This window comes from Lichenostomus cassidix, chromosome 4, assembly GCF_008360975.1.
Source record: "Lichenostomus cassidix isolate B80296 chromosome 4, HeHo_3.0, whole genome shotgun sequence".
In the NCBI taxonomy this organism is placed as follows: Eukaryota; Metazoa; Chordata; class Aves; order Passeriformes; family Meliphagidae; genus Lichenostomus; species Lichenostomus cassidix.
In genome coordinates this window covers 47,644,648-47,662,048 of record NC_139484.1, presented here as the reverse complement: position 1 = coordinate 47,662,048, position 17,401 = coordinate 47,644,648, and the positions used below count along the sequence as shown (strand labels likewise).

Genomic DNA, 17,401 nt, shown 5'->3' with positions numbered 1-17,401 from the left:
AAGAGGCAGAGTGTGATTAATCGTTAAAGCAATGAACAAGCAAAATGTAAAAATAGATACAGACAAATAATAGCCCACAAAAGTTGAATGAAAGATTCTTCCTCTTTAAAAACTATCTGTACATTAATTTCAGCATGGAGAATAACTTATTTCAGTTGTACTTACATACTGTTATATAAAGAGAATTTACTGGCATTTGCTATCATAACATTCAAAATTAGATAACCAGAAACACAGAAGAGTTCAAATAAGCATTTTTTAGGGAAGGTAAGTCTGAACAATGTATGTAAAGAATTTTACTTTATTCACAGAAATCTCTTTGGATGTTGTCTTTTTTACTAAAAAATAATCTTTTTTACCTTTGTCTAATACTGCATATGACAACATTTTTTAAGAACCTTTAGGAAGATGTAGCAAACAAAAATCGCATAGAAAATGTTGCAAGATCAGACTGCTTTTAAAGAAGACATTTAGACAAATATAGGAGGCACTTCTAAGTGTAAAAAGTTGAAAAAAATTAAAATTATTTCGCCAATAGAGGGGAAAATAAACATATAAGCAAACTAGTTGATTTGACTTGACAGATACAGCTAAGAACCTTATTAGAAGAGGTGGCATTTGCAGAATGAATGAACTGACTCCTGAATGGTTGTTTAAAAGAAACCCCAGCATTCCCAGCTCATTAAGTGAGCTTAAAGCAGCTGCCACCTCAATTTAGGGTTTCTTGGAGCATATTTATAGTATTTCAGATTTGTAGCAGACTAAGAATAACATTACAATTACTCTATAAAATACAATAACCTCTGAAAACCTACTTTAATTCTGTAGTGCACTTATGGAAGCAGGTTGCTGTTCTCCTCCACTTAGGGCCCCCAGATCCTCTAAGATGTATTCTGAAGGTTGAATTAAAATTTCTTTTCCAAAGCCCTTCAGAACACATTTAAAATACAGTGGGGAAACCTCTCTTGAATGTTTACCTGAATTTTTAAGATGCATTCAAATGCATTTTTACAGTTTGCATGCTCATATTACATATATTTAATACTGTGGATCTACCAGAAAAATCTGAAGATTCAACACTTGAACACCAAGGACACTTTGAGAACAGCAGTAATAGCTGATGCCTCTTGCAAACTATGCTACCCTCTGTTACTGGCACTGTAAATATTAATGGCCTGTGCAGGTAAATATAAGAGCCCCCTCTGCTTTAGATACACTTCAGAATTGCTCTCTCTCTACCATTAAAGACCATTCCATTTGTAAGAGAAAGGTGCTTCCCTGTCTGTCAGTTGAACTGGAACTAACTTCCTGGGACGACAAAATTTAAGAAAAAAGGGCAATTTACTTACACTATTCAAAAAGAGAAGACAGTTACACTGTTTAAAGTAGCTGCTCTTGGTTATGACTAGGTAAAAACATCTCTTGTACAAACAAAAACCAGAAAATGGTAATGATGGTACTCTTTCTTAATCAGATCACATAGTAACTTTTTAACTTCCTGAGAAATGTACTGACTCTTTGGGGCAAATGCCAGCTTCCAAAATGCCTCTTTTATTTCATCATCTGAACTGAAGATGTAACCTCATGGAAGCATGCCCACAAACCCAATGCATATGCTCAGCTCCTGACTCCTGTCCAAGCCCAGGTTAGTAATGTCAGAATGTAAATTAACTTGGTTCACCCTGAAAGCATTAATGGATATCATGACATCATATGAATAGAAGAGCAGGACTACTGGTAAAACACTCACACACTGAAGGACACAAGACTACTTTAAACTCCTAACATTTGAACCAAAGCATCCAAACAAAAACGGGAGGGAGAAAAAAAGGGTCGGATCTAATTAACATATATCAGCCACAATTATAAAAGTATTCATATCAGCCACAACTATAAAAGTATTCATGAGGTCATGCTGATTTGGTACAAATACACAATTTATTTATCTTCTTTCAAAGGTGTCCTAGGTTACAATATAGATGTATTTAGTATTCTATTACCACCAGCTGTTGGGCATTAGCTGTTATCTCCTGCTATGACACCCCTGATAACTGTTAATGAGCTATCAAGAACTCACTGCATGACTCATGGAATTACCTCATCCTATTGTGAGATGCTCCACCCAAGAGGGAGGAGCCAAGCATTCCCACCTGGATATAACCTGGCTTTGAACTGCAGAAGGTTGCTCCTGTCTACTGGATTCCCAGAGGACAAGAGCTACCACTGGACCTGCAGGTGGAGACCAGACCTTCCACAGGATTGCTGCTTCAACTGAGCTACTTCACTTGGACTGCTGCTACCACCCCAACAGGGTGTCAGGTTGTATCTGACTCTGTCAGTGTTTTGTTTTTTTCCTTGTATTACTGCACTTATTTTTAATTTTCCCATTAAAATTATAATCCTGACTTACAATATCCCACTGGTTTGTTTTCAAACTAACACAAAAGGACACAATCTTTTGACTTACTGAAAGCAATGGTTTCATCTCACAAAACAATTGCAATGCTTTCTGTGTAACTTACATGGTTGTTTTGAAGATTCTCCAGTAATGATACGTCACTGAATGTTATATCTTCTCCATTTTGTGGACCCTGCCTAGAAATGAGTAAAAAAGAGATTATTCTTAGCATCATTTAAAAAATTTATATACAAATGATCTAAAACCAAGGTTTGGACTATAGCTGCTACAGTAAAGTCTGCAATCACGTACTGTGAGAAAAAGAATTGAAAAGGTACTCATTTCACATTTCCGAAGTTTATTTAATTTAAAGAAACCTTGGCCTATATAAATGCAGTTAAATCCAGCAAAGTCCCTCTGATGAGGGACTAATGAATCCTTCATTCTTTCAGGTAATGAAGGATGAAGTAGAAATGTATCCACAGTGTAAGACTGTGGCTTCTTGTCTTCTGATCTCTAGAATGAGATTATAGAAGGGACTCAGAAAATTATATGCCCTAAGAAATGACATTTCATCAAGAAATTAGCAGTTTTGGAATAGGGTTTTAAATGTATACAGAAAAGGAAGTCTGATATCTGAAAGAGGTAACAAATGAGTTCAGACATCAGAGAGGTCTGCATGTAGAGGGTTTGCCTTCTATTACTGATGATCAAAAATGAACATATTAAATTGATAGATAAAGCCACAACAACAATGGTGAAGTATGGACTTAGGAGATGCAAGGAGGAGGTGGTTCTGGAGAAATAAAATCATACACTAACATCTCCCAAATAGCACAAATATTCTGGCTGACTGAGACAGCTCAAAAATGCAGATACTTCTAAGAAGATTTGTTACTGCAGCTGACTAGAGCCTTAATATTACAGCTGAGAAATAAGATGATCTAGTTGAGCTTGAATTTGAGTGAAATGAAATGGTGCTGGAAAGTGAATCCAGTTGAAGGGGTTTTTTTTCATTTACTTTGGGTCTTGCTTTGAATCACACAATCTTACAAAAGAATAAACACATTTGGTTATTTAAGTTGAAGGATAAGCCATATACATCAAAGGCAGTCTAAAGATTCTCTATGAAAACCAAAAGTGAGCTGTTTTAGTCCTGCACTAACTACCAAGGAGGAATATATGTATACAGCCTTTATACCGCCATGCAAGGACTAGTTTTTCTAACTAAAGAGGGAAATTGGAACCATTTTCCTTTACCAAGACTTCTTTTCTAAATGCAAGGCAAACAGATCTTGAAATGCCAAGTGTTAACGTCTTCAGACACATTGTATTTGTTTAGAGCCTAAGCCTTAAGCTTTGCTTGCTTAAAGATTTCTGATGGAAATTTTCCAGATTCTCAGTGCTAAAATAAGAAAAAATATTTGTTCGTGCTGTAACAAAGTGGAAAACAATTGTTTCTAACACACATACACACAGAAAAAAAACAGAAAAAAAGAAAGAAAAGAAAAAGAAGATTTAAAAGATAAAGGATTTAGTATATAAGTAATTTTAGAGCTACAAATGTTACTGTCACAAACAGGTTTTATTAATTGCAATAGATTTACACACCAAAAAAATTCTTAAGGATCTTATTTTACAAGTATTTCTAATATGTTCATTGCCTATAAAAGGGAAGAACTGATTTTGGTTGTTTCTTTTTGAACTACTGTTCAGATACCAGTTTATCCATTTCAGATGTGCTCACAGAGATTTTTATGTGTATTAGTCAAAACCAGTCCTTTGTCAAAAATAGCTTATAAGCAAGCATGCTTAATTTAATGTAAGCATTGCATTATTTTAATGAAACCACTTGTATGCATACTTAACTGCATACATCTTTAAGCAACATTTTCCTTCTACATCAAATGACGATATTAGCGCAGGTAAGATTTTTGGGATGTGCATGTGTACTACATTTTATGTGTTGTGGGAGGGTTTTTTAATCTAAACAAAGGTTTATTAATTGTAATTTAGAAAAGATTTTTTTCCCTTCAAATGCTTTCAACAAAAGATGACAACACATTCCAGCTTCGTGTGACATTCCCTTGTTCACTTTCAACAAATAAAACAGTGATAATTCAAAGATTGTAAATGACATTTTTTTCTCTGATGTATCTGAGCTTACTTCAAATGGTATTGGAAATATTTAGTTTAAGAAAGTATGATGAAGTACAAGGCATCATGCAGATGGCAGCAGAAAGGAAGCCAGGACTTTATCTTTCTTGAGGTTCCTGTTAGGACATTATAGCACCCAAATACACTTGGGACTCACATTAATCTCAATTCCAGTTAAGAACTATGTAGTGCTAATATTCTAAAACTATCTGTAGGAAGTACAATTGTAGCAATAACATTGCATATTTTTCACTCTCAAATATGATTGTCTTTCTAAGCATATTAGTGATTATTACTAGCATATTACTATGATAGAAAAGTGTGATTAAAGTTATTGTAATACCAAGTATGTAATAAATGACAAAACTTTCTCTCCAATATGTAATTTTGAGTTGTACAGGACCCTCAGTACTATATTACAGGGACTCTATTAGAGATTCTATTTCAGAGTATACAACCTAATGCTGTAGAAGTGGGGTGGCATAAATCTGGGTAAGACTGTCAGTCAGTATGAATTCAGTGCTGAAATGAGTAGTAAACTACCTCACATTTAACTCTGTTTCTAAACATATTGCTCACTGTTTCTAAAGCTGAATCTTCAAGAAACAGCAGAAACTGAATTATTTTTAGAGCTTACCAATCATCTGAAGCAACACTATAATCCTCAGGCTCAGGGCAATGGCTGCACAAGAAGCAAGGGAAAAACAGAACAGGGAGAAGAGAAAGAATCACAAATGCTAAAAAATTGGATCATGTATAAGAAAAAGTAGTTAATAAAACGAAGTTATTAAAAAGTTTTTCAACTGTTTTGCTAGATTTCCTAGATTGCAATGAAAGAAGACTATTTGTAACAACATTAAAGAGAGTAAACTATGGCAAAAGCATGCATATTGAATTTGCCTTACAGCAGAAAGCCTGCAGTATCTCAACTTTATTTTTGTTTCTGTCCAAGAAGAGATGTTGTGACAGAAGTGATGCTGTCTCTTGTGAGTAAAATTTCATGGTCACAATAAGCTGACTGCTAGTTGTAGATATGGTCAGGTGTAAGTTTAACTGTAGTATTAATCCATGAGTACATATGGACAGAACCATATGGCAGAGGCACACAGATGAAGGAAAGTATATAAAAATACCTACCCATAAGCAACTCCTGCTACGGTACACTTCTTAAACTGCATGATGTTGCATGTCAGGGTACCCGTTTTGTCAGAAAATATGTATTTGACCTAAATGAATGATAAAATCCATTATACATTAACATTCAGCAGTTCATGACATATCTAGTACAATTCACGACTATCAACACACAAAATATTTTTACCTGCTCTGCAATTTTTACAGATTATGGAAAAAAAGCCAACAACAAAACCAATACATAAACATGGCAGATGCACAGCCTTCATACCCATTTCCAAATAAATCAATCAACTGAGATGTCAGGACACTTAAGCTTGCTTCAGTGCATGGCAGTACACTTAACTATTCCCCACTCTACACACTGCTGAAGTGCAAGAAACTAGTGGAGACCAATGACTTTGCCAGTAAAACATTAAACTTCTGACAGAAAGCGATGTTGTAAGAAAAGTGTCTATATGCATTTCTAAACTCTTCTTTTTGACATCATAGAAATATCCTTTTAAAGCTGAAACGTTAGTAAAAAAGCAACAGTTCAGAAACACCAGATTACAGGAAAAGGAGAAATACATCCCTTTCTACCTACTCCAGATGTCCCATGTCCCTAGCATTATAAATGCCTGCTCCAGAAACTACTAGGTAAAGCATTTTAAAATTCAAAGCTGAAGTACATGAACCTGTGATATTCTTAAATTCAGTTTAAACCTAATCTTAAGAAAAAAAGTTTAATATATGAAGAAATGAAGTCGTCTGTGATGAACCAAAAGTTCTATGAGTCACAGGTAAATTTCAATTCATTAAAATTTATTTCTAATTAAAAAAAAAATCCAAGGATTCTTAATTAGGAATTAACTACATTATACCATTATATCTAGGACTAATAAAGCTATGTATTACTAGAAATGTTTCTGAGGAATTGTGCCTTAGCCAAATCAGCAGTTAAAATAAATTTTCTAATCATTTTTTTGTGTCAGCGTTATGCTGCAAATTGCCTTTTTTTGTTTTGTGTGTATGTGGGCATAATGGGAAAGTGGGTATTGCAGCTAAGAAAATTCAACCTTCTTCCCCAGCACCAAAGTTTTGCCTTTCTTAAAACCTGAAGATCTCGTGGGGGAAGTCTTCTCTTCATTTTGTGGAAACCTCATGTACTTCAAAGATGAAACCTGCTCTTTTTAGTAGAGTCCTTTGGTCTATCTACAAAAATCTGCTCAAACTAAGACTCTGTTAAAAAATTGAAAGTGGAGATCCCAAGAAGTCTGACTGGCTCTTGGTGGTGAAGGAGAATTTGATGAGAAACCTAAGAAATGAAGACAAAAACTACTGAAGTCAAAAGAAAAGAATGTGTCTGGGAATGTGCAAAACAAACTAGCTGCAGAGATAGAAAAAACAGATAGTGTAAAATGAAACAGAAGGAAAGCTAAGATTCAACAAAGACTCTTCCTCACTAGAGGAGCTTGTACTCCCCTTTAAGGCCAGGAAAAGAACAAAATTTTTTGCACATACATGTTAAACCTAGCAGGCCAAGGCCCTGTCCTCTTCTATGTAGACCAGTCATAGAACATGTTTAATCTTCAACCAGTTTTTCCAAAAGGCACATCTCTTCAGTATTAGTCCCTAGGACTGCTTTGCTATATGGCTAAAACCAAGTTATTATTTATTGGTTTTGGACAGCTAGAGACAACTTTTACATTCCCATGCAATAAAGAATTAGTTATGAAAACTTCTAGGTTAGGAAATGCAAGAACATGCATACTTGTGTTCATAATACAATTCAATTAAATGAGCATGTAAATTATTTTCCACCGCGGGAGTTTCCCATGACCAGTGCATCAGAAAGCTTAGCATGTTTTGAAAGCAAGACTGCAAATATAATTGACTGAAAGAGCAAATATAATAGATAGTGCTTCTAGAAGCACCCTCTGTGCCCCAGACACACTGTACTAAGTCATACTTCCATAATATGAACAATATACACCAAGTGATCTCTTGTGAAAAGTTGAACTGATTTTACAGTATTAAGAGAGAATTCCAAAACAAAAAGAAGAATGAAGCCCAAACTTCCAGGGTTTAATTCAGCCATGAGCCCCCATTCCACTCACAGCTTCCAGTCTTCAGTGGCAAAAAAAGATGACGTATAAAACTGTGATTCATCCCTAAGATACTCACTGTCTGTTCTGAGGAATGCAGAGCATGTGGAAAAAAATGACATACTAAAGACACACATTATTGTAAGCGTATATACTGCAACTAAATTTTGTGCCACAGACAGCCTTAATGCTCAAAATTCCTTTAATTTTGTAACTTTATTGATACACTTCAATCTTCTGTGATTATCACATGCACATTGATACAGAGATTGTTCATTTAATACTTGTTTTAATTTGCTCATATTGTAAAGTTTTTTTAAAAATATTTACCAAATGAAGAGAATAGAAATAAGTAAAACTAAGACAAGAATATATTTTTTAAAATAAATCCTCACATGAATAATTTCAATACACAGAGTTAGAACCAGTAATTTTTTTTCTACCTGTCCAAGTTCTTCATTGAGATTGGAAGTACGAGCCATTGCAGCAGTGTCTGTAGGTTCATAGTGCATGTCTATGTCCTACAGACAAAAAAAGTGCATATATTAAAAAATCAGTCTTCTGTAACTTCTTACAAAAAATCTTGCACATAAATAGAAAAATTAAGTGTAGAAGAAAAGAGCTAACATGAATAGATCTTTGGGTCTTTGTTGAATATTTACTTTAAAATACAGCGAATAAAGGAAGAATTTAATTGTGTTCTCCAATTTGTTAACAGTTTGCTTTACAGCACAAAAAAAAAATTACTGAATTGAAACCATCTGATTGCTCACAGAAGTATTTAACTTTTAAAATAAAGCATATGCTTCACCTGCTACTTCACATGCATTCTTATCTATAGCTGCATGACATATCTCATAAATACAAATCTATTTCACACATTTGATCAAGGAATCAGATTAAAGTATACAGAATACTATGATAAATTTACATTTGGACAAAAAGGGAAAAATGGAAGGCACGCTTACATGGCATTAAGCAAAACAGCTCACTCCCATACCAAACAGAGTAAACCCTTTGTTTTCCTCACGACTTCATTAAGAAAAAAAAATGAGAGCATGCCAAAATGATCTTTATACATTTTGTAAGTGATAATACTAACAGACACTGCCTTTGTGCAATAAACTCCACTCCACTAAACTATGGTTGTGCTTGGAAACAAAACAATAAGCAAAATGCCAAAAACCCCCAAAACACGGGCTACGTCTGGAAAGAAAGTATGAAACTGGGCAAAACTCCCCAGCACTGCAAAACACTTTCTTCTAATGATTCTGAATGAAACTGATACCTAAACATCAGTAACGAGAAGGTAAAAAGCACAAAACCACTGTCAGAGAGTGAAATGTTACAGTTCATGGCTTAAACATTGACTGGAAAAGCTGCACCACCAAAGCCCACCTTGAATGGGATCCCTGGCTGAAACCTTAGACTGCGAGTTAAGCCACCTAAGAGAACTTGAGGTAAGATAAAGTGACACTTTTGTTCAACCATCTCAGGTCTGGGAAGAAACTGAAAAGGCTGGGAGAGCATCCATGGGAGGGCTGAGCCCAGCAGCTGTCCTGAAAATCATCCCTTGCTGGCTTCAGTCTGGGGGAAGCTGTGGCCCTCAAGCCTATCTCCTGCTGCCAGGTTCCTACAGACTTCCCCCTCCCAACTAACGGGGGAGGAGGAGGAGGGTCTTGGGTGTGTGGTGCAATCTGGTCAGAGGCAGTGAACACCCATCCTCCATTACACAGTTTGGCTCAGTTGTGAAACAACCCCCCTCACCCCATGAAGGCCACATCCACAGGACATTCATGTGAGGAGCAGCTGAGGGGTGTCACAATCCATCAAAGACCCCCAAAGCGCTCCCCAGACTCATTCCTGAGGCTTTGCACCTCAGGAATGTGATGCACAATGATGTGACTGATCCAGACTGATCCAAGGGACAGTGTCAAACTTGCCCTCTCGAGGAGAGGCACCTGGGCATTCCCACCTGGCCCAAACATGGATTAATCCATTGAATTCTATGCCTTTTGGCAGGGGACCTTCACCACCAAGAAGACCAGATGGAGAGTACTGATGATACATCCTTGGGACCCATGGAAGGGTGACCTATTTCTACTTAATCTGTCTCTCTCACTCATCCTGTCCCTTCCCCCAACCTCTTTTGCTATTTCCTTCTTTCTCTCTCATTTACTGTTAAATAAAATATACCAGTTTTTGATATCAATATTCAACCTCATTTTAATCCCATTTTCATGAATATTTGAATCTGAAGTTTCTGTCCACAATCCGTAGAGATTTTGCTTCCCTGTAATTCATGGATCATAACAAACACACTCCAAAATCCATCTGGTGCAGATATAAGAGCACTAAATAAAATAATTTATTATCACTTCCTCAGATTCCACTAATAATAAATAAACAGCATACTTAAGTGTGTACATTTAGAAAAAGTCTGAAAAAATGCATATATAGACAAGCAACCTGCCACTTCACTTATTTGTAAACCACTTGATTTTAGAAATTAGTGCATATTATAAAAATAATATTTACCCAATTTATGAAGTATGCCTGGATAAATTTAACAACTTCAAGTGTAACCAACAAGCTGATTGGAATAAGATTATTGAAGAGAATGATAAAAGTCAAGAAATTCAATCCAAAGTTGCTTGCTCCACCATCTGCCAAAAAACAAAGTAATCAAATATTTGAGACTGTACTTAGAAGTATATATACATAGTGCATTCAGAACATTGCATTGACAGCTGATTTTTTAAATGCTCTAAGAAGAAACTTTGGAATTAATTACAGCATCACTTGCCTATAGATATGACCATGATCAGAGTTAGGAATCTCTGTTATAATAGAGGAGTTCAAATTCAGAGACCTTTGCAATCATCTCCAGTTTCTGAAGAACAAACTTACCAGCCATTCCCTGTTTTGCTACATTTTAAGATCAAAATCTGGGAATATCTATATGAGCAACCACGTTCTAAACTCAAAATTTGATAGTTTTGTATTTTGAAAGGGGGAAATATGTAGTGGAATGAATTTTTCTCCATCCACCTTCATACAATCATATACTCTCCCTCAACAAAGCAAAATACTATGAAAAAGGTGAATTCACACCCCACGAAAGGAAGAGATGAAATTAGAGAGTTTAATGAAAGTTCTAAAACAACTGGAAATGTGAATATTAACATATAAAACTAGTTTACACTACTTTTCCTTTACAGTTTTAAGTTTTCCTTTTAAAGATAACTCTAGCAGTAGCAGCTCAGAGAGGATGCAAATGGGTAGGTGTGCTCTCCAGCACAGCAAAAAGGTCAAAGATGGGGCCTGCCTATCTGTATTCAAGGTATCTCAAAGAAAAAACAGCCTCAGATAGTTTTCCACTGTCTATGCAATGTGGATTTGGTTGTTACTCTAAGATCCAGGAAAGAAGGTTTTGGACACTTTCATAAATATAAATTCCAGCATCAAATGAAGTACTAGTCTAAAAGACCAGGGAGCTAAAAATTAAATAACTGTGGGGAAAGGGGAATAAAATGCTTCTTACATATTAAAAGCATCTGGTATCAGAACAACTATATGCTGAACACAGCCTCTAAGGACATACCTTACAAAACCCAACACGATTTCATTTAATCATGGGGCATGTATCAGAAAATAAACTGAGATGAATAATCAGTTGAGAACATACACACCAAAAAATCAAATGGCCATTATTTCATGTTTCTTTTTTCAGGAATAACAATTATTTATGAACTGCTTCACTACTGTGCTAACCATATAACTGTCACTATATTCTTAAAACTTTTATATTTTCCAGAAAAGAAAAAAAAAAAGCATATATGAAGCACATCTAATGCCATTCTTTGATATTACTGAAAATTGCCAATATCCTATGAACTATTTCTCTTTTTCTTACCTCACTAGGAAAACATGAAAGTTAAAATTTCCTAATTAAAAAAGTTTCTTGCTCAGCATCAAAAAGAAGGGAAGCAAGGTTCCTCACAAATGAAGACACAGAAACTTTAGGAGTGCCTTGAAATCAGAATTCCAAGATTTTTCTTTTAAAACTTACCAAACCCCTAACATCTCACTTTGCTGAATACATTCAGAACCTTTTAACCCAGGAGCTTTGTTTCAGGAACAGAAACTCTAGTTCTGGTTCTGCCCAAGTAAAGAAGGCTCTAGAATCACCATAAGAAATTCTGAAAACATGAATAAGTGACCACAAAGAATATTCATGAAAACTTCTTTTAAATCTTGTTCCCTCACAGAGGGTCAGACTATGTCAATATGTTGCATACTGCAGTGAAGGCCTATAAAACATCACACTGCCTTGCATCCACCTCAAGTACAGCTGCCCAGGATAACGTTAGATGAGACCTCTCATGCCTCTTTTAGCTTCTTTAGGAGAAGTCTATTATTAGGTTCTGATATTAGTTAGTTAAATCCCTACACAGTAAAAATTACAAAGCTACAGCATCTCTTCCTAAGACAAGCATGTTTAAAAATTCATGAAAGTCACTGCAACTTTAAATGTAACCTATTGGTAACAGTTCAGAGTGGCTTTAGTCTGATGTGTAGGAAGCTGACTGTTTATGCCAGTGGAATGCTGATAGGGACCTTGCTGAGCTGCAGAGATGTAGTTCCTGAAAGAAGTAGAGGCAAACAAATCATCACGCCCTTCCTGAATTTAGCAAGAGCTCAGATGGCAAAGTAAGGCAAATTTTATACCTTCTGTGATTTACCTAACCTAATGACTCTAGTTAACAACCAAAGAGGAGAGATTGACAACAAATTCACTGTGCAAAGGAAGGTAATCATCCCCGCTTCCAAATATGAAAGGCAACTAAATACTAAAATATTAATATAATATTTTAAATCTTACAATTTAGATCAAGATACCAGTCTCTTCCAGTGTGCCTTTTGTTCCATATAGCTGAACCAATGGAGCAGATCAAGGACATGGCAATAAGGATGCAGAACAAAATCAAAATCTGAATATTCGTAATTCGTTCCACATTAGACATTTTAAGAGGTGGACTTGTTGAATTCTGCAAAAGACAAAAAACTTACAGTGGCTATTAAATATTAGATGAGGTAAATTACATGCTGCTGTATCCTTTTCTAAATATTCTCCCAAATACATTATCATCATAAATGTCCTGTTTTGCTTTAAAAAATACCTGTCAGCTTATAAATGTCTGAATTACAGCTTCAGAATTGTGACACAAGAAGTTTAAATGATCACACAGAAGACTTGTAACACCAATAGTTAACAGTAAACATTAAAAATGAATGTGCATACACCTCGTCAGTGCATTAGAAGACCGCTGCTAATACAAACATACTTTTTAAAGTAACTATTTTACAAATTAGAAAAGCACTAAATATGATATGACCAATCTAAAAGAATTCTTTTTTTCTCAACAGGTGCATCTCAATTTCAATATTTTAAAACATATTAAGCACAGTAATTTCAGTTTCTTCCGTCCTCATTTTGTTTTCTGACAAGAAAACAAAGGTTTTCTGGCCTTTGTACTAGAAAGAAAGCTCCATATGAGGACAATTTTAGGAGCAGTCAAGAAAAAAAGACAGACAAACTGTGATGCCTGAACTTGCTAATAAAATAGTTTTCAGAGCACAAGTTACAAAATAGAATCAAGGAATATGCTTACTAGGAGAAAAACTACTTTGGAACTAAATGACTAAAAATAACAAGAAATGGCTTCATTTTTATTGCTTTTAATTTGTATAAAAGATGCTCTATTATTGTCATTTTACTACTATATTGAATCAAGCCATGTTTCTGCACCATGGAATGGTAAATTAAGGTAATAGACAGACAAAATCTAAGTGACAAACCTGCATAAGTTTTGTGTCATGTCCAGTATAGACAACTATCCCGTGAACCCACTGAGTATTTCTCAACTGAGCTCCTCGTAGAAGAATCTGATCAGATCCCAATGGAACAGTACTAGAAGAAAGAAGTTTCACATTTTAAAACTAAACCAATCAATGTCAATGAATGAATGTAATCAGTTGTTAAAACTAATTTCTCAAAATTTACATGAATATTGTTAATATGTTAAGAACTTAATTTTCAAAGTTAACTTCATGGGAGTTTTGACAGAGAAAACTTGACAGAGAAAACTTAACAGTTAAAAAACAGGCCAAAATCCCTAAGTTTCCAAAAACATTACTTATCACTTAATTCTTATTATGGACTACTAATTTCAATATAGTATTACTAACCAAGCACACTGGAACTAAAAATGTCTTATTTTCCTGTGATTTGTGATTACCAAGTTTTTTTCCTAAAAGGTGTCTTACAAAATTGATTTTCAAAAGAAATAATTTTCTAAACTCTCAACTTAGTCCACTCTTCTAGAGAAATAAATATCCTTATGAACACAGTTATTTAACAATCACAATAATATTTCATGTGCCTTCTTTAAACTGCGAAATGAAGTATATTTTTTCTCTGTTGTTCTTTTAGAACTGTGTGTAGTAAAGGAGCAACATACCCTTAAAAGACATTGGAAACGTTTAACGGTCTTAAATTCAGACAGCTGACTTTATAACATATAATGTAGGTCAAGTTTTTCTTAAAATACAAAAATATTTGGTAATTATTACTCTTTTCCTCAGACAAACACCTTGTTTTGGTATTTTTCTTTCTATAAATATCAGCTAGCATTTCAGACTTGTCAAAAGTGCTCTAGTTTTTGGAATTCTTTGAAATTGTTTTGTTTGAAAATAACACATTATTAAGATCACAAATTAACTGATAAAGGATAGCAACTGTATCTCCGACATATAAAATATAAAGCATCTGAAAAAGCCATGTTTAGTTATTTAGCCATTATTTAGTAACATTTTGGGTAGCTCAAGTACAGTCAGTCTCAGTGAGCGAGATTCAGGTAAATTCCTTTGGATCATAATGTCCCCTTCCCTCCTTTCATACAAATTTTTAAGATTCAAATACTGCAAATAGAATTATTCCTCTTAAAATTAACAGTGGCAAACATTTTTTTTTTAATCAGTTCTTGCAGAAATTAAAAAAAATTATTCTGAGAAAGTATTTGAGTGCTTTTCTATTAAAATCAAACTACTAACAAACACCACCCCATTACGACTTGGTCCACTTACTTTCTAGGAAACTAGCACAGAGCATACAAACTGCTTAAGCAATTCTACCCAGCAACTAAGTATGTCTCAGCAACTGAAATGCTGAATGATATTACCATGGAAAACAATTCCCAGGTGCAGGCACTGCATCAAAGGAAGGTATGAGAAGAGAAAATGGAAATACAAAACGTATTTACTGATACTTGCTTTCTAAATTTGAACTGTGTTGCTCTTGTATTTGAAATGTGTTCATATCATGACAAAACCAGGAGACTAAATGTCCTTTCAAGTATGAAAGGAACTTCTGGGGTTTGAATTACTCAAAAATCATTAAGCCACAGACTCCTGTTGCCATCAAAGACTGCTTCTGCACTTTTTATTTATTTGCACTCCTTGATCAGAACCACTCTAAAAGTTTAGAACCATTCATCAACACAACACAGACACTTCAGTTAAGGAACGGATTCCCTATCATTCTAAGAATAAATAGATATTTTCAGTCTGCAAATACTAACTAACATAAATGTCCCAGAAGATGAAAGAAAAAACTTTCTAGGCTATATACAAGTTCCCCATAGGTAAATTGAAAACTTTTTGAACTGTGGACCTTCTCTGGAATGCCAAAAGACTTCTTGTTCATTTTGCTGTTAAATGAGAGGAAAGCAGAAGTCAAAACCTTCAGCTCTTAATTCTTTTACTCCTTCAAGCATCACGTAAGTTCCAAGACTCTGTCTACCACTTCCTGATCTTTCTCTTTGTTTACCCTTTCTAAAACCTGTGAAAAATATGTAGTAGAGTCATTTCTGTTGCAGAATCCACTGTATTTCTTTCCCACCAGGACAGTGGCTCTCAAATGGATACCATTATTCAACTCGGACAGGACTTTATTCTGAAGAGTCTTTTACTAGGAAGACAATCAGAAGAGAACAGGATTCTAGGCAGTGGGAGTTGTTTCCAATAGAACTGGTACAGAGACTAAGATGAGAACAGACAGCAAAGCACCCAAGGACGTGGAGAGCCCAGATTTGCCAGGTGTCATGTGACTAATACTCAACATTGTGATCACACTCCACTCTCCAATGAGGTGGGTGATTTTGCAATGACTTGACAGAGATCTCAAGTGTCTTATTTCCCAGCCTCAGCCTTCTCAAAACTGATCCAGCTCATGTGATTTCTCTTGTATTTTATGTAACTACTGACTCTCACCAACAGACTTGGGTTGTTATTTTAGTAAGGGATGTCCTCAGTGGGGAAAGATGCTTTTTGAATACTTTCCTGACACAGCTCTCAAGGGTATATGAAGAGCTAGTAATATAAAAAAATAAAGAAAACTTACCCACCAAAATGTTTTTGTTAACAAGTATACTTCACTCTTATCCAAAATTTTAAGAATGTCTTCAGGAAAACATTTACTGTAGGTCTGCATAACCAGAATCTGACCTTGTTTTGCACAATGCCCTCACCATTCTCCGAGCCATTGTCTAGTCATTGTTTCATATACACCATGCTAAAGAACTTTTCTCCTTTCTCTAGCTAATTGTCTTCATGGACTAAAACTAAATTGACATGCTTCTGTATACTCATGAGCATAATAAAGAATTGCACACTTTCACAGTAAGGGTCAGCTCACTCAAAAGCTGAGGATAGCAAGAAAACTTGCCTCTTTTAGTTCACAGATTTATTCAAAAGGTAAAATAACTGTAGTGGTGTTCTGTCTCCTTGAATACTGGGTAACCAAAAGGAAAAAAAGGAATTTTTTTTTGAGCTGCTCTCCCATGAAGGGAAAAAGCAAAGACTGAAAAGGTCAACAAGATACAACATTTATGGCACTCCAATGACTTACGTTAAAATGAAAGACGAGGGAGATACATTTTCAGTATCTTCCATTACTTTTGTAAATATGTAAAGATGGTAGTAGTTAAAGTGTAAATCACAATTGCTGGACCTGCATAATCTGGTAGGAAGGTTTAAAATTCTGGACAAATAAATGTCAATTAGACAAATTTGCACTCCCTTTAACATGGGCAGAAAAAGAACATATCCCTGATTTTTTTTTTATCCCTGATACTTTCCTTGAAGTAAGGCCAGGATACAAAAAGAGTTACTTACCTGCAATTCTTTTTCACTGAAGGTAAATATTATATTAGAACCACACTTTTGGAACTATCCTACTGCACAGGAACTATGGGCAAAATAATCCATAACAGAATTTCTCAAATGAAAAACTGCTTGACCAGCAGATGGCGTGCTCCTACACATTTTTGAGGCATAATAGCCATCAGCATATTCAGTATTTATTTTTTTAATCAATTTTTAAAAATTAAATTATTAGATTAGAAAGGAAAGCATGTTTCTCCTTCTAGTCAGGGAGAAAGAACTAACGTGTGGATCTGGTATAACTATTACCTTCAGAGAAGAATTACAGGTAAATGTTTTTCTCTTCTTAATGACAAGCACAGTGGAATTATAATACATCCACACTCTTGTGACTGAAAAC

The 17,401-nt window shown here is 35.0% G+C and overlaps 1 protein-coding gene across 6 annotated transcripts in view; it reads right to left on the bottom strand.

Moving 5' to 3' along the window:
* Positions 1 to 17,401, bottom strand: part of ATP8A1 (ATPase phospholipid transporting 8A1) — a 103,510-nt gene that overhangs the window by 62,819 nt on the left and 23,290 nt on the right. For 2 of the 6 annotated variants that reach the window (XM_085059059.1, XM_085059058.1), the window contains exons 10-16: positions 13,639 to 13,750; positions 12,662 to 12,827; positions 10,315 to 10,442; positions 8,220 to 8,297; positions 5,693 to 5,781; positions 5,193 to 5,237; positions 2,523 to 2,595 (exon numbers count right to left, since the gene is read on the bottom strand). In XM_085059059.1, coding sequence (XP_084915185.1) covers positions 2,523 to 2,595; positions 5,193 to 5,237; positions 5,693 to 5,781; positions 8,220 to 8,297; positions 10,315 to 10,442; positions 12,662 to 12,827; positions 13,639 to 13,750 — 691 coding nt within the window. Of the gene's footprint in view, positions 1 to 2,521; positions 2,596 to 5,192; positions 5,238 to 5,692; positions 5,782 to 8,219; positions 8,298 to 10,314; positions 10,443 to 12,661; positions 12,828 to 13,638; positions 13,751 to 17,401 lie in introns of all 6 variants that reach the window. The other 4 variants (XM_085059062.1, XM_085059063.1, XM_085059061.1 and 1 more) reach the window with 2 other exon arrangements.